This window comes from Ascaphus truei, chromosome 17 (assembly GCF_040206685.1).
Source record: "Ascaphus truei isolate aAscTru1 chromosome 17, aAscTru1.hap1, whole genome shotgun sequence".
NCBI lineage: Eukaryota > Metazoa > Chordata > Amphibia > Anura > Ascaphidae > Ascaphus > Ascaphus truei.
The window spans coordinates 8,779,419-8,797,347 of NC_134499.1; the positions used below are offsets into that span (position 1 = coordinate 8,779,419).

The window sequence follows — 17,929 nt, forward strand, 5'->3', positions numbered from 1 at the left end:
ACTGTAAAGAACCCTTTCCTTTGTTGCTGGTGAAATCTCCTTTCCTCCAACTGTAAGGGATGGCCCCGAGTCCTTAGTACTGCCCGTGGGATGAATAGTTCTTTTGAAAGCTCCCTGTACTATCCCCGAATATATTTGTATATAGTTATCATATCCCCTCTTAGGCGCCTCCTTTTTTAATGTAAATAAATCTAATTTAGCTAGCCTCTCCTCATAAATTAGATTGTCCATCCCCTTTATTCATTTGGTGGCTCTTCTCTGCACTCTCTCTAGTTCCATAATGTTGATCCAGGGATTAATCCGATTTGCCAATTCTTGGAGTCAGGAAGGAATTAACTTTTCCCCTTAATGGGGTTTTGTGTTTGCCTTCCTCTGGATCAATAAGTAAGCATAGATCTACTATATATTTCTGAAAGCACTGTATGTCTGCGTCCCTAGCGGCAATCTCATTGGTCCCTTGACCTGCCCGCCCCCGCACCTCTCATTGGCCTGAGGCAGAGTGACGGGCCAAAAAAAAAAAAACACACACACACACACACACCCTCACTCACTCTCCCCCGTCAGTTGGACCGCAGCTCACCTTCCACACACACCCCCCCTCTCCTGGTGCCCCTCACTCTCTCCCCCCTCCCCACCTCACCCAAATCCCCACGCTCCGCAACATCCCCAGCCGCACCATCACCCTCACCGTGCGCCGCTCCCGGAGGAAGCGCGGCCCTCCTGCTCAGCAGCAAACTCCAGGCTCCTCCCCCCTCGCGGCGCAGCCCGGGCCTCCTGCACTCCCCCTCACGTGCGCCGGCTCCCGGATGGAGGGGAAGCGCGGCGCGGGCCTCCCCCTCACGTGCGCCGGCTCCCAGACGGAGGGGAAGCGCGGCGCGGGACTCCTCACGTGCACCGGCTCCCAGACGAAGGGGAAGCGCGGCGCGGTTCTCCCCCTCACGTGCGCCGGCTCCCAGACGGAGGGGAAGCGCGGCGCGGGACTCCTCACGTGCACCGGCTCCCAGACGGAGGGGAAGCGCGGCGCGGGTCTCCTGCCACTCTTGCCCCCCCCCCCCCCGCCAGCTTCCCAAACTCACCTCCTGCCCCAGCCAGATGCCACGGGGTCAAGGTAAGTCACCCACCGTCTCCCACCCACACACTCACCCACCCAGTCACCCACTTTCATCCAGTCACCCACCCACTCACTCAGTCACCCACTCAGTCACCCACCCACCCACTCACTTAGTCACCCAAAAACTCACTTAGTCACCCACCCACTCACTTAGTCACCCACTCAGTCACCCACCCACTCACTGTCACCCACCCACCCAGTCATCCACACACCCACCCAGTCACTTTCACCCAGTCACCCACTTTCACCCAGTCACCCACTCAGTCACCCACCCACTCAGTCACCCACCCACTCAGTCACCCACCCACTCAGTCACCCACCCACTCAGTCACCCACCCAGTCAGTCAGTCACCCACCCAGTCAGTCAGTCAGTCACCCACCCAGTCAGTCAGTCAGTCACCCACCCAGTCAGTCAGTCAGTCACCCACCCAGTCAGTCAGTCACCCACCCACTCAGACAGTCACCCACCCAGTCAGTCAGTCACCCACCCACTCAGTCAGTCACCCACCCATTCAGTCACCCAGTCACCCATTCAGTCTGTCACCCACCCATTCAGTCAGTCAGTCACCCAGTCACCAACCCAGTCACCCACTCACCCAGTCAGTCACCCACTCACCCACCCAGTCAGTCAGTCACCCACTCACCCACCCAGTCAGTCACCCACTCACCCAGTCAGTCAGTCACCCACTCACCCAGTCAGTCACCCAGTCAGTCACCCACTCACCCACCCAGTCAGTCTCCCTCTCACCCACCCTGTCAGTCTCCCACCCTGTCAGTCTCCCACCCAGTCAGTCTCCCACCCAGTCAGTCTCCCACCCAGTCAGTCTCCCACCCAGTCAGTCTCCCACCCAGTCAGTCTCCCACCCAGTCAGTCTCCCACCCATTCAGTCTCCCACCCGGTCAGTCTCCCACCCGGTCAGTCTCCCACCCGGTCAGTCTCCCACCCGGTCAGTCTCCCACCCGGTCAGTCTCCCACCCAGTCAGTCTCCCACCCAGTCAGTCTCCCACCCAGTCAGTCTCCCACTCAGTCTCCCACCCACTCACCCACCCATTCAGTTTCCCACTCACCCACCCATTCAGTTTCCCACTCACCCACCCATTCAGTTTCCCACTCACCCACCCATTCAGTTTCCCACTCACCCACCCATTCAGTTTCCCACTCACCCACCCATTCAGTTTCCCACTCACCCACCCATTCAGTTTCCCACTCACCCACCCATTCAGTTTCCCACTCACCCACCCATTCAGTTTCCCACTCACCCACCCATTCAGTTTCCCACTCACCCACCCATTCAGTTTCCCACTCACCCACCCATTCAGTTTCCCACTCACCCACCCATTCAGTCTCCCACTCACCCACCCATTCAGTTTCCCACTCACCCACCCATTCAGTCTCCCACTCACCCACCCATTCAGTCTCCCACTCACCCACCCATTCAGTCTCACACTCACCCACCCATTCAGTCTCACACTCACCCACCCATTCAGTCTCACACTCACCCACCCATTCAGTCTCACACTCACCCACCCATTCAGTCTCACACTCACCCACCCATTCAGTCTCACACTCACTCACCCATTCAGTCTCACACTCACCCACCCATTCAGTCTCACACTCACCCACCCATTCAGTCTCACACTCACCCACCCATTCAGTCTCACACTCACCCACCCATTCAGTCTCACACTCACCCACCCATTCAGTCTCACACTCACCCACCCAGTCACTGACCCCACCCACCCACTCACCGACCCCACCTACCCACTCACTGACCCACCCAGTCACCGACCCCAGTCACTGACCCACCCAGTCACCGACCCTGAAAAAGTCACCCACCCACCCACCGACCCAAAGTCACCCACCCACCCACCGACCCAAAGTCACCCACCCACCGACCCAAAGTCATCCACCCACCGACCCAAAGTCATCCACCCACCGACCCAAAGTCATCCACCCCCCTACCCAAGTCACCCACCCACCGACCCAACTCACCCACCCAACCACCGACCCAAAGTCACCCACCCACCGACCCAAAGTCAAACCCACCCACCCACCGACCCAAAGTCACCCACCGACCCAAAGTCACCCACCCACCCACCGACCCAAAGTCACCCACCCACCCACCGACCCAAAGTCACCCACCCACCCACCGACCCAAAGTCACCCACCCACCGACCCAAAGTCACCCAACCACTCACCGACCCAAAGTCATCCACCCACCGACCCAAGTCACCTACCCACCGACCCAACTCACCCACCCAACCACCGACCCAAAGTCACACACCGACCCAAAGTCACACACCCACCGACCCAAAGTCAAACCGACCCAATGTCACCCACCCACCGACCCAAAGTCACCCACCCACCGACCCAAAGTCAAACCGACCCAAAGTCACCCACCCACCCACACAGTCACCCACACACTCAGTCACCCACCTAGCTGTCAAGGGGGGGGGGGAAGCCTAACCCTGTCGTACGCCCTCCCAAAATTACATCCCGGGCAACGCCGGGTCTCTCAGCTAGTATAGAATAAAGTATCTGTCGTCTAAATTTAGCATAGGTTGAACTTGATGGACGTACGTCTTTTTTCAACCTCATCTACTATGTAACTATGTAACTATGTACTACCTTACACAATGGTGATTCTAACTCGTTCCCCTCCACCATGCACCATGCAGACTACGCGGGGTGTTATCTGAAAGAAAAACGTCCTCTTCAGGATAAGGTTCTCTTGGGGCCTGCTAATCAGTCAGTCGTTTTGTTACTTTGACGCACACACAAATTATGTCTCTATATGTCTATCAGGGACGCCACCATACAGTTGATACCCCATCCAAGTCCCCCATAAAGAAGACGGGGGGTATTAAGGCCCCTGTGTGGTGGGTGTCGTTTGTCCGTGCGGCTTTGGGAGTTGGCGCTGGTCTCGGTAACGCCTCTAACTCTCTCTCCCCACAGGGAAAAACCTCACCACAAACCCACCCTGCGAGACCTCCAGAGTAAAGCTGCCCCCTGTGCTCCTGCCACCCAGCCTCTCGGAACCCCTCCGACCACCGGGGTGGAGCAGCCGGCCCCAGCGGAGATATCTCTGACACATGTCATCGTTCCTCTGGAGTCCATCAAACCCAGTACGAGTCGGAATAAACTGGAGCTTTCTGTGTCTCCTCCCCCGCTCTCTTCTCTCTCACCTGTTCTCACTCTCCTCCCCCCTCTCCCCCTCCTGCAGGTAGCATCCTCCCGGTCACCGCGTACGACCAGCGCAGTTTCCGGGTTCTTCTTCACTTTGCTCAGGATCCCCCCCCTGGCCGGCCGGACGTCCTCGTGGTGGTGATCTCCATGCTGAGCACCGCCCCGCTCCCCATCACCGGAATCAGCTTCCAGGCTGCCGTGCCCAAGGTATCCCCCCTGCCTATACTAACCCACTCCTCTCTTCCCCCCCCTACCTCTCCGTACCATCCACTTCTCTCTACCCACCCTCCCTGTACCACCCGCTCCCCACTTCACAATTCTCCTCCCCCTCACTTCACCCTTCTCCCCCCTCGCGTCACCCTTCTCTCGCCCCCCCTCGCGTTACCCTTCTCTCGCCCCCCTTATACTTATATTGCTTTCTGCCCCTGTGTTCTCTCATCTCTCTTTCCCCCCGGCTCTCCTCTCTCTGGGTTCTCTCTCGCTCTCTTTCCCCCCGGTCTTATCTCTCTGGGTTCTCTTGCTCTCTTCTCCCCCCTGGCTCTTCTCTCTCTCTCTCTCTCTCTACTTCCCCCCCCGCCACCCCCCCCCTCTTGTTCTCTCTCGCTCTTCTCTTGGTTCTCTCTCGCTCTTCTCTTGGTTCTCTCTCGCTCTTCTCTTGGTTCTCTCTCGCTCTTCTCTTGGTTCTCTCTCGCTCTTCTCTTGGTTCTCTCTCGCTCTTCTCTTGGTTCTCTCTCGCTCTTCTCTTGGTTCTCTCTCGCTCTTCTCTTGGTTCTCTCTCGCTCTTTTGGTTCTCTCTCGCTCTTCTCTTGGTTCTCTCTCGCTCTCCTCTCGGTTCTCTCTCGCTCTCCTCTTGGTTCTCTCTCGCTCTTCTCTCTCTCGGTTCTCTCTCGTTCTTCTCTCTCGCATGGTTCTCACTTGCTCTCTACTCCCCCTGGCTCTCCTCTCTCTCTGGGTTCTCTCTCACTCTACTCCCCCCTGGCTCTCCTCTCTCTCTCTCTCTCTCTCTGGGTTCTCTCGCTCTTTCCCCCCCTCACCCCCGGCTTTCCCCTCTCCGGGTTCTCGCTCTCCTTTCGGCAGGTGATGAAGGTGAAGCTGCAGCCGGCGTCCGGCAGTGAGCTCCCGGCATTCAACCCCATACTGCCTCCCTCCGCCGTCACTCAGGTGTTGCTGCTGGCCAACCCACACAAGGTGAGGCGTGTGTTTGTGTATATATTTTAGTGGCAGGGTCCATAAGAGTCCACACAGTGTATTTTAGGCCTTAACAAACCCTTCAGTGGTTTATTCTTACACATCAAAAACACAGTATTGGACACAGTCTTCAAACCATAAAAATAAAGCCTATTCCACAGTAGGGAGACTAACTTCAGAGCCGTGGCTCTGACTGACAAACTGGGAGCTAAGCTAGTTCCAGTTCTGAACACTGCCAACTATAAAATACAAAATATATCGTCCTGAACTTGAGGTGCTGGGAAAGAAGTCCCAGGAGTCTCCATGCAATCCCTCTGGATACTGCGGCACCTTGCAGACAGGCAGCCCTGCTTCCTCCGCGGGCTGTTGCTCAGTTTCCTGGGTGCAGGTCCCAGCAGGCCTGGGGATCCGTACCAACCAGTGTCCTACTGGTTGGAGAAAAGTCTCTCTCCTCTGGCAGCTTGCTGACTGTGATATAAACCCCCTTGCAATTAGTTCAGTCTGATTTGGGTGCACGTGCAGACTGCCTCTCCAGAGAATGTAACCTTCCGGAAAGCCTGCATAATGCAACCTGCAGACATACAGAGTCCATGACTCCTGTCACAATATGTGTGTGTGTGTATACACATCTATATGCAGCGGAGTAAAAGCGCGCGCTCCATGGCGTCGTGGCCCCGCCGGCGGGCGCTTTTCTTCCCTTTTCTATAGATCTGCGGTTGGATATGGTGCATCCTATAAAAAGCTGTCGGACGTCTGCACTGTTGGGTCAATATTCAACTTTTTACCCTCTTTCACTTTGGTTATTTGGACATTATTACATCTCTCTTCTGTTCCAAGAACTTTCATTCTCATTTCCCTCATTGCCGCTCATGTATTGTGAAAAAGAAAAAAGTGATAAAGCGCTAAAGTTTAAAACACCAATGTGACAAGTTACAAATAAAAATAGGCTGCCTGGTAACACTGCCAGTACTAACAGAGAATACGTGAAAAAGGAAAAAACCTGGCGCCAAAAGTTCAATGGAAAGTCCTGTACTCCTCAGGGGGTCCGCACACTTGCTTGACAGGCCATGTATTGGAAAAAACACAAACAAACACAAATCATAGTGCAACACTGTGGGGTTAAAACAGTTCTACACTACACACCACATATAACAGTGAGACTCCTAGTGACAATTCAAATACTATTTATTCAAAAGAACTATGCCATAAAATGGTAAGGACTAATGTGAAAACCGCTGGTCATCCAGGATAGAAAAATTGGAGCCCTACTTACAAACAGCAGGACATATACACGCGATGTTATACAGAGTCCTCTTAGCGCAGATGGTTCTTTGCAGAGTTGTAATCCTGCTCCGCCGCGACTCACATGCAAAACCTCCCTTCAGGGATTGCCAGGAACAGTGCCGGAGGCTGTTTATTGATCTGCAGAAATTTGCCAGAAAACTGGCTTTAAAAAAGTATTTTGCGAAGGATGCCATCAGTAACCAGATTGAATCTGTGAATGTGAGCAGTATATGTAAAACTACTCCTTTTTAAAAAACAATCTACTTTTAATCCCAAGTATGTCCAAGGTCACTTTGTGAACACCTTTGTTGAGATGGTCTCAAGGGATCTGGAACAATCGAGTCGCACCTTCAGAATTAAGCATGATAATCTTAGCATGGAGGAAAAATTGGCTGTGAAGACACTGGCTAATAACGAGTCAATTGTTATTAAACCTGCTGACAAGGGTGGGGGAGTGGTAGTGATGGACAGTAACTATTATGTCCAAGAATCAACAAGACTTCTTGGTGACACTGCCACTTACCTCCCCCTTGCCAGTGACCCCACGGACATTTATCATTCTGAATTAGTTACCCTCTTGGATAAGGGACTTGCCAATCAAGCTATCACGCAGGATGAGTTTGACTTTTTGAATAATTTGCACCCACGTATACCCCTCTTTTATTTCATACCAAAGATTCATAAGGACCTTAACAATCCCCCCGGTCGTCCTATTATTTCTGGAATTCAATCACTCACGTCTAATTTATCTCAATTTATAGATTATTATTTACAGCCACTGGTAATAAAGTTGGAATCACATTTAAAAGACACCACACACGTCTTGCAAATCCTGCGTGAGATTGATTGGAAATCTAGCTATGTATGGGTAACAGGAGATGTGACATCCCTTTATACAATAATCGACCACCAACTGGGATGTGAGGCCATACAAGAGGCGTTTTTAGGAAGATAACACCATGTCCTCTGCCCTTAAGGCCTTTTTGATGGATGGGATTAGATTCATATTAACCCACAATTATTTTTGTTTTAATTTACAGTATTTTTTACAGATATGTGGTACCGCCATGGGCACGAGGTTTGCACCAAGTTATGCGAACCTCTTTATGGGGCAATGGGAGAAGGAGGACATATAGAACAACTGCCCATTTGGTGCAAGCCTCGTGCTGTGGCGACGCTACATTGATGACGTTATTTTAATTTGGGATGGGGAACTAGATTTATTAGATAAATTCATTTTGTACCTTAATGATAACCATAGGAATCTAAAACTAACATGCCAATATGATAAAATTACCATCAACTTTTTGGATTTGAGTATTAGTATTGTTGATGACCATATTCATACCCAAACATTCTTTAAGCCCGTACAGGCCAACAATTATGTTATGGCCAACAGTCATCATAATCCACATTGGATTCGGAATATTCCGAAAGGACAGTTCATCCGTCTGAGGCGCAATTGTTCCAATTTGGAGTCCTTTGCAGAACAGGCAGATGAACTGAAGAATAAGTTTGTAGAACGGAATTATCCAATAGACGAACTTGAGAACACTATATCTTTAGTTCGGAATATGGACAGAAGCAAACTCCTGGAATACAAGGATAAAGGGGATGGCCAAGGAAAAAATAACATTTCCTTCATAACACAATATAATGTCATGGCCCCTAAAATAAGGAACATCTTTGCCAAACATTGGCCAATATTGTTATAGGATGCAACTCTATCACAGATAATACCATCACAACCATCTATTGTTTTTAAAAAAGCAAGTAACTTCCAGAGTAAACTGGCACCTAGCTGTCCTTTAAACCAAGGGGAAAGAAAAGTGACAAATATTCAGGTCAAAAATGGGTTTAGACCATGTAGTAAATGTATAGCCTGTAAGTACAGTTGTTGCAGTACAGAATTTAAATCTAATGTTACTGCTAAAATCTACAAAATTCTGTCACACATTACATGTAAGTCAGAGTTTGTCATTTATATGCTGCAGTGCCCTTGTGGCCTATAATATGTGGGACGCACTGGTCGTACCTTTCAAAGACGAATATACGAACATGTCTATAATATAAAAAAAGGTTTAACATCACACAGTGTGTCCCACCATTTTTTGATACACCATGATAAAAATCCAAAAGGCCTTGTTTGTCAACCTATTGAATTGTGCACACCCAATTGGAGAGGGGGTGATAATATCCAACACATCAATAGAAGGGAGGCCTTTTGGATTTATGCACTTAACACTCTTTCCCCAAACGGGCTTAACATTGATTTTGAGCTGGGTTCCTTTTTGGGTAAATGAAGTGGTTAAAACAATTTATAAACAGTGTGGTCTAAGAGTGATATGAATTAGGACTAAGTGCAATTTATTGGGCAGCACTGCACCTGTCTGGTTCTGTTCAACTATAGGTATTGGTCGTCTATACAATTAGTAGTTTGGAGAAGGTTTGAATATCCTTTTGCCACATTTAGGCATTTTTGGTATACATATATGAAGTGAGGATATCCCAATGAGATAGTATTATTATGTATGGTCATGTGTTGTTATTGTTATTTTTATGTATTTTATGTGTGTTAAATAGTGAGAGACATAGTGATTTGATATTAATGTCATGCTGGATATGTAGCTTTAAATGGCCAATTAATATTTAATTGGTATGGGTATATTATTGTGTCACCTAATATCAGTTTCTGTAGCCCCTGAGGAAGTGGAGTAACGTCCACGAAACGCGTAGGGCAGGTGACATAGTCACATTGTGTATGGTACTGGACCTGTATATGACAATTGGTTTGGAGCCTTTTTACATTTATCAGCCTTTGGCATTCAGCACGCACGAACTGTCCCTTTAAGGGCACGGGCACACTCGAGCGCGGGCGCGCAGAGACAGTCTGTGAAACCGGAGGAGGGAGTGAGGAGAACGGCCACACGTGGTGTAGAGCTGTGAGCCCCACGAGCGGGCCTCCGTCACCGGCACTGTTCCTGGCAATCCCTGAAGGGAGGTTTTGCATGTGAGTCGCGGCGGAGCAGGATTACAACTCTGCAAAGAACCATCTGCGCCAAGAGGACTCTATATAACATCGCGTGTATATGTCCTGCTGTTTGTAAGTAGGGCTCCAATTTTTCTATCCTGGATGACCAGCGGTTTTCACATTAGTCCTTACCATTTTATGGCATAGTTCTTTTGAATAAATAGTATTTGAATTGTCACTAGGAGTCTCACTGTTATATGTGGTGTGTAGTGTAGAACTGTTTTAACCCCACAGTGTTGCACTATGATTTGTGTTTGTTTGTGTTTTTTCCAATACATGGCCTGTCAAGCAAGTGTGCGGACCCCCTGAGGAGTACAGGACTTTCCATTGAACTTTTGGCGCCAGGTTTTTTCCTTTTTCGCTCATGTATTGTGTTATATCCGGGGCTCACTGAGCTCAGTCCTCTGTCTGACACACAGGATCTCACGGTGTTTCTCTCACACTACATGCTATACCTGTTAGTGCACATTCTTTTCACAGTTGCCCTATACATGTTAGAGAAACATTGTCTAGTCACTGCTTAGTCGCCACACTTTATAGTGGGGTTTGTGGCACCTTTCCTGTGTTTGTTTGAATCTATATATCCATCAAGCGTTTGGCGGAAAGAAATGGCTGTGTGTCTGAGCTGTGCCATTGCTCGCAGGAGGGTTGTCCACATTGAGAAGCGATGAAATCGATGTGATTCAAACGTGTTTTTAGGCACTATGTTCATGAGCAAAACGGATGCTTGAGGTCGTATCTGTCTTTTTCAGGATCTACAAGTTCAAAGTAGTCAGCTGGGGCTGATGGTGTTTTATCGGGTTGTGTTAGAAACGTTGGTCCTGTAAGCCACGACGTGCGCTGTTGGTGCGCTGCAGACACTGATCTAGTAGCATGGTCTGCAGGATTCTGGTCTGTAGGCACATGGTATCACTGATCTGGTTGTGTCGACTTTCTGATCCTTTCTACTCTGTTGGCTACATATACATATAATCTCCTTTTCTGATTGCATATATAGCCTAGCACCACTTTACTGTCTGTGTAGAACTTGATAGCATCTGATTTACAGTCCATTTGTTCTCAATGAGCTCTACTGCTAACACTGCACCACATAACTCAAGTCTTGGTATGGTCGGGTTGTGGTGCCAGCTTAGCCTTGCCAAGGATGAATCTAATAGGGTGTCTTCCATCTGCATCTGTGGCCTTTAGGTAGGCCACCACTGCTATGGCTTTTGTTGAGGCATCTGAAAAGACGCAAAGCTCTTTGCTGCATGCGGTGGTAAGAGATGTGGGTGAGTAGGGGCGTGGGATCTGAAGTTGTTCAAGGAATCCTTCCATGTCTCCCACTCTTTTCGCCTCTCGGGAGGCAATGGGGTATCCCAGTCCCGTGTTTTGACGGACAATTCTCTGAGAAGAGACTTTCCTTGTATGGTGACGGGGCTACGAATCCCAGGGGGTCGTAGAGACTATTGACCGTAGACAGGAGTCCACGTCGGGTGTAGGGTTTTTCCTTGATGGATACTTGGAATGTGAATGTGTCTGCTTTAAAATCCCAGCTTAACCCTAGACTCCGCTGTATAGGAGGCGTGTCGATCCCCAGGTCCAAATTCTTCAGGTCGTTGGTGTGATCATCCATATGAAACGCCTTCATCACTGGTACTATTGGAAGCTATTTTATGCAATCTTAGGTTGGCGTTTGTAAGCATCTTTTGAGTAGGTCTATGACTTCCTCTTCTGTGGGGAATGATTTCAACCCGTCATCTACATAGAAGTGTCTTTCGACGAAATTCTTTGCGTCTTTCCCCTTCTTGGGCCGTCCATCTGAGTTCATAGGCGGCCACTGCAGGTGATGTACTGTTGCCAAAGACGTGTACTTTATCCTATACTCTATGACTTTGTCACCTAAATCGTCGTTCTGGTACCACAGGAACCTTGGGTCATTTCTGGTGTCTTCTCTTACGAGGAAACGGTGGAACATCTGTTGGATGTCTGCTGTTATGGCAATCGGCTCTTTGCGAAAGTGGATCAGCACTCCTAGGAGAATATTTGCCAAGTCTGGTCAAATAAGGAGGACCTTGTTTAGGGAGACTCCCTGGTACTGAGCACTAGAATCGAACACTACCCGGATCTGACCAGGTTTCTCGGGGTGGTAGATGCCAAATGTTGAAAGGTACCAGCATCCTTCGCTTTCCTTCAGCGGAGTAGCTGGTTCTGCGTGAACACTGAGGAATATCTTCTCATGAAGGCCACAAAGTGATTCCTGGTCTCCGGTTTCCTTTGTAGATTGCCATGGAGCGAAGTGAGCCTAGAGATGGCATGTTCTTTGTTGTTTGGGAGACGTCTTCTGGGTGAACAGAATGGTAGCGGAGCCACCCAACTGCCCGACCCGTCTTTGAAGAGCTACTTCTCCATCAACCTCAGAAATTCTCTTGTCTTCCATCGATGGTGCTTGCTTATTATCGTCTCATCGTCTGGAACGCTGTACATCCTAGGTCATCAGTACACTTTTATGGCACAAAGACGTTTCTGTGTTTTGATGTTTTGATGACACGCCTTTGTTCCCAAGCTTCTCTTTGACATAGAAGTGGTTCGGACATGGTTTAAAGAGACGAACATCCGTTTTCCAGTATGTTTGTTCGTAGGGCATCTACGTTGTCTGGTCTGCATACCTTGTCGATACATACTTAACCCACTATCACCCATCCTAGGTAGTCTTTGGGCACATGGGGCATTATGGTCTCCGTTGCATTCTTCGCAGATTTTGTGTGCTCTCATGATGTCCCTGCCAAGTAGCAGCAAGATCTGGGCGTTTTCATCTAATGGTGGGATGCGAACGGCTATCGCCTTAAGATAAGGGTGGTGGCGTGCCACGTCTGGTATGGGGATTTCGCTCCTGTCCTCCGCCATGTGATTGCACGCAATGAGTCGGGAGAGGTATCTTTACTCTGCCGTCTACTGAACATATGATGTAGCCATTCACTCTCCCTGTTTCTATTCGCCCTGCGCATGTTCTGAGTGTATAGGGAGGGGCGCTATCTCATGTCGAATAGGTCAAAGAATTCTGATCCGACCAATGAGTTACTTTGGTCGTCGATGATGGCATACATTCTTATGGTTCTTTCGGGTTGTCCCTCTGGGTGCACTGCAGCAAGACACATCTTAGAACAGGATCTACCATCGCGCCCTTCTCCACAAACTGGTGCGTTTAGATGCTACAGATGGGGAGGGTATCTTCCCCTCTTCCTCCTCCCCGCCCTGCTTTGTCAAAGGGTTAGGTGCCTTGAATGGTTTAGGTTTAAATGTCTCTGGATGTAAAGCTGCTATATGCCTGTCACTATTACACTCGGTGCACATTATAGCTTCTTTACAGTCCTTTAACAAGTGACTTGTGGAAGCACAGCATTTGAAACAAACTCCAAATTCTTTGTATAGGTTCTTGCGCTCCTCTATGGGCTTCATTCTAAACCCAATGCTCTTGTTAAGTGGGGGGGGGGGGGGGGTTTGTGTATGGGACATTCTCTATTAGGGTCCCTTCGTTTCTTGTTTGGGACTCGTGTAGGTTGTAGGAGACACGTCCGTCCTGTGGACAGAGATGGGTGTTTTAGTGTTACCGTATCTGATCGCTGGTCTTTCATTCTTCAGGTTGCTTGCACAGGGTGCGGTTGGTACCTAGGATGAAGCTGGGATCATTTTTCGTTTTAGCTGCTTCGCAAATAAAGCTAAAGGAAAAGGGGGGAAGGCGACTTGCTTCTCCCTTTTGTAATTTGAACCTTGCGAAGATAATCTGTCTTGGAGGTTGTGAGGTAGTTTCTCCAAGATGGGTTTTACTCCGCGAGCAGAGTCTAAGACGTGGAGACCTGATAGAGATTGATCTACTCTTGAAGACTCCAGTTCCTGCAGCAGATCGCCGAGCTCTCGTAACTTCGAATATTCTTTGACTGTGATTCTGGGGAAGTTGTCGACTCTCTTGAAAAGTGCATCTTCAATTACCTCTGGGCTACCATAGCACTACTCTAGCCTTTCCCGTACTAAGTCCAGACCTACATGAGAGCGGTTTATGTTTGCTGCCCTGAGCCTCTTCGCATGCTCTGCGGATTCTTTCCCCAGCCATTTGGTTAGCAGGCTGAGTACTCTTGCAGAGAAGCCTAGACTCTGGATTGTGTCCTTGAATGTGGACTTCCATTTTCTATAATTCTCAGGGCGGTCGTCGACGTTGGTAAGTCTTGTCTGCACCATATCACGCCGTATCATGTACTTGCCCATGTCTGTTAGGCCTGATGCATCAGTGTGTTGGTCTTGCGGAGGATGTGGTCGGTCACGTCCTGGTATGGTGCCCTGTCCGCCATCTGTTTGCAGCGTTGGATTGTAAGGTCTAGTGGGGTCAATCGTGCGTCTTTGACCTATATACGGTGTGTGCTTTTGGTGCCATGGTGGTTGCAGGGATGGACCTTGCAGTCGCCTCTTCCTTGGTTTGTATGTGTGATAACTGCTGGTTAGTGTGGGGAGCTGTTTCTCCGTGTGGGCGTACCTGTTGTAGTGCATCCGTATGCATGCGGGCTTGCGGATCACTTTTGTGGCTGCAGCTATCCCGGGTAGTGTATGCCTTTGAAGAAACTCCGTCTTCTCCATGACTTTGCAAGGCTTCGGCATCTCTGATATCCTCCTCATCATGTAGAGACGGTGCGCTGGTGTTTACACTGGGGAGGCTCCTCACATAGGCTTTACTGCGTTGGGCTGGATCCTCTGAAGCTACCCAACTGTACGATTGCTCCCCACCATCCTGTCGTGCGGCTGAGTCTAAGACTTCGGCGACGGCGGCTTCCCTCTCTTGGTTTAGGGCATCTATGTTTACGTCCAACTTGGTCTTCATACGCGTAGCGGCTGCGGTGGCGATAGCATCGACAGTTGGTTTCAGTGGCAGCAGCGATAGCGTGTCTCTGCTCCTCTTCTATGCGGGCCCTTTCTAGTCTCATGGATGCCACTTTCTGAGCGTATGCGGCCCTTGCGCGAGCAGCCTCTGCGACAACTCGCGCCTTGGTAGCGCTAGACGCGTTGGTTCGCGCTGATGTTGCTAACCTTGATGAACGCCTGGATGCGCTGGAGCGCTGTGATGCGGTCTCCAGCAAAAGGTCTTTTCTCTGATCTTCTGCTTCCGTAATAGCGGTCTGCATTACGCCGTCACCTTCCAGATCTGCAGGCTATCTTCAATATTTGTTTTTGCCAGGTAGGAGAGAGAGGCCCGTGATAGCATTTGGTAACGCCTATAGCATGACCTTAGTTGCACGTCAATGTCGGCTTCATACTTTTCGCGGGCCTTTTGTGCAAGTGTAACTGTCCGCTTAGGCCTGGCTCCTTCTTGCGTCTCTTGCAGTTGTGTAGCGGCCTCCAGCGTGAGTTGTCACTCATGCGTGGTGTCTGGTGACGGTCTGAGTTCTGCCATACTGCAGGTGTATGTAGGCCTTTAGCCAGTGCGTGTGGCGTGCGGTCTGTTACCTGCCTCGGCGATGGATGACTGTCTCAGATGGTGCCAGTCGGTGTCCTGTCAGCGTAGCGATAGCTGTTCTTATTGGTGTTCATGGCTCTGACCCGTGTCCTGATGGATGTCCGGAGCATGGCCCTTGGTAGCCCTAGCCGTGGGGACGTAGCGCAGGGGTAGGTTTGATGGCTTTACCTCACTGTGAAGCTGTGTCAGCCTGCAAGCCCTCTGTAGAGGTGCCGGAGTCTTTCTGCGGTGTAGAAAGCAGGGGCTTGCTAATCGGTGCATGGATCTGTGAAGCAGTGCTGCAGCTTGTCTATGAAACGTGTTTTTTTTAAAGCTGCAGGCTCTGTATAGCTGTGTAGAGCTACTTGCTCTATATAGCTCTCTCAGCCTGTCTCCTCTAGAGTTGATTTTTACTGTTCTGACCCAAGCACACTCTGAGATGCGTAGGGACAGGCAGGTTAATTCAATCCCATATATCAAGCAAGGCGACCTTCTTACTCGCTGAAATGTTTATTTGGGGCAACAACATACAAAGCGAACACTGGGACATGAGAGCTATGGAGGGGAAGGGGAGCTATGGAGGGGAAGGGGAGCTATGGAGGGGAAGGGGAGCTATGAGGGCAGTGGGATAAATGCAGGATATAGGGATAGGTAAACATCAGTAACTTTCCCAGGATAGGAGAGATGACTGCTCAGGATGGCTGCTGGTACTAAGAGACCGCATGCTGGTCTGGGCTGGTGGGAAATTAGCAGGGACAATACCACCTGGCAAGGGGAGGGGGAGCAGTCCATCCTGGTAAAAAGGCAGGGAGGGGGGTTGCCAAGGCAACTGGCTGAAGCCAAGAAACCCACAAAGGATTGCAACATTGTTGCAACCGCTGAGGAGTGCGGGCAGCCTGAAGGCGGGAAACACAATCCTGTTCCAGGGCACAGGTCATCTTGATTGTCTGCGTCTCTGTACACATACACATGTCACCTTGAACAAGCCACACGTCCTACTTATACACACTCTGAAATTCACACACCTGCACATTCATATATACACATACATTTGTTACATTTGTTACCAAAGTGCAACTCCATTTTCCTGCTCTCCCAGTTAATTCCTCCCCCCTCTCCTCTCGCCCCCCGCTCTCCTCTCGCCTCCTCTCACCCCTCCTCCTCTTCTCCCCCCACCCCCACTCTCTCCTTTCCCCCCCCCCCCCCCCTCTCTCCCCGTCTCTCCCTCTTGCAGGAGAAGGTGCGTCTGCGATACAAACTCACCTACACCCAGGGCGACCAAACCTTCGAGGAGCTGGGGGACTTGGAGCACTTCCCCGTGGCGGAGCAGTGGTGCCACCTCTAAAGCTTGCGCCCCCGGGAGACGTGGCAGGGGAAGGGGCACAAACTTTACAGATGAAGAGCGCGATGCCCCCCTCTCGTACCTCTCAGACCCGGGGGCAGCGGGAGGCGGGCACCTCCAATCCTAACCCAGGACTGACCCGGGATAAAACCTGCATTACGTGGCTGCTCGTTAGGTGGACTTCTTACCCCAAGCCCCCTCCCACCTTGTCACTACCTGGATGCCCGGAGAGGAGGCGTGCTGGGCACTGTTGAAATGGGGAGGGGTCGTGTTACACCCCCCCCTCCCCCATGCATTTCTCTGAAAGGGTCTATCTCGTCGCCCCTCCACATTGCGCCCGCACGCGAGCAGAGTCGCCACATTCTCCTCTCTGTTTGCCAGGGCTTGTGGGACAGAAAGGTGTCTGGTACTGTGCTCCCGCGCAGCATCCTGTGCGCAGGGCCCTCTGCTCCCGTGCAGCATCCTGGGCTCTGCTCCCGCGCAGCATCCTGTGCGCAGGGCCCTCCTCTGCTCCCGCGCAGCATCCTGTGCGCAGGGCCCTCCTCTGCTCCCGCGCAGCATCTTGTGCGCAGGGCCCTCCTCTGCTCCCGCGCAGTATCCTGTGCGCAGGGCCCTCTGCTCCCGCACAGTATCATGTGCGCAGGGCCCTCCTCTGCTCCCGCGCAGCATCATGTGCGGAGGGCCCTCCTCTGCTCCCGCACAGCATCCTGTGCTCAGGGCCTCCTCTGCTCCCGCGCAGCATCCTGTGCTCAGGGCCTCCTCTGCTCCCGCGCAGCATCCTGTGCGCAGGGCCCTCCTCTGCTCCCGCGCAGCATCATGTGCGGAGGGCCCTCCTCTGCTCCCGCATAGCATCCTGTGCTCAGGGCCTCCTCTGCTCCCGCGCAGCATCATGTGCGGAGGGCCCTCCTCTGCTCCCGCACAGCATCCTGTGCTCAGGGCCCTCCTCTGCTCCCGCACAGCGTCCTGTGCTCAGGGCCTCCTCTGCTCCCGCGCAGCATCCTGTGCTCAGGGCCCTCCTCTGCTCCCGCGCAGCATCCTGTGCGCAGGGCCCTCCTCTGCTCCCGCACAGCATCCTGTGCGCAGGGCCCTCTGCTCCCGCACAGCATCCTGTGCGCAGGGCCCTCCTCTGCTCCCGCACAGCATTCTGTGTGCAGGGCACTCCTCTGCTCCCGCGCAGCATCCTGTGCGCAGGGCCCTCCTCTGCTCCCGCACAGTATCTTGTGCGCAGGGCCCTCCTCTGCTCCCGCACAGTATCTTATGCGCAGGGCCCTCCTCTGCTCCCGCGCAGCATCCTGTGCGCAGGGCCCTCAGCTCCCGCGCAGCAT

At 51.4% G+C, this 17,929-nt stretch overlaps 1 protein-coding gene across 1 annotated transcript in view; it reads left to right on the forward strand.

Moving 5' to 3' along the window:
* Positions 1–17,187, forward strand: part of GGA1 (golgi associated, gamma adaptin ear containing, ARF binding protein 1) — a 58,629-nt gene extending 41,442 nt beyond the window's left edge. The window contains exons 14-17 of the mRNA XM_075573845.1: positions 4,068–4,237; positions 4,336–4,505; positions 5,376–5,486; positions 16,497–17,187. Of these exons, the coding sequence (XP_075429960.1) occupies positions 4,068–4,237; positions 4,336–4,505; positions 5,376–5,486; positions 16,497–16,607 (562 nt within the window). The 3' untranslated portion in view covers positions 16,608–17,187. The remainder of the gene's footprint in view (positions 1–4,067; positions 4,238–4,335; positions 4,506–5,375; positions 5,487–16,496) is intronic.
* The last annotated feature ends 742 nt before the right edge of the window (positions 17,188–17,929 follow it).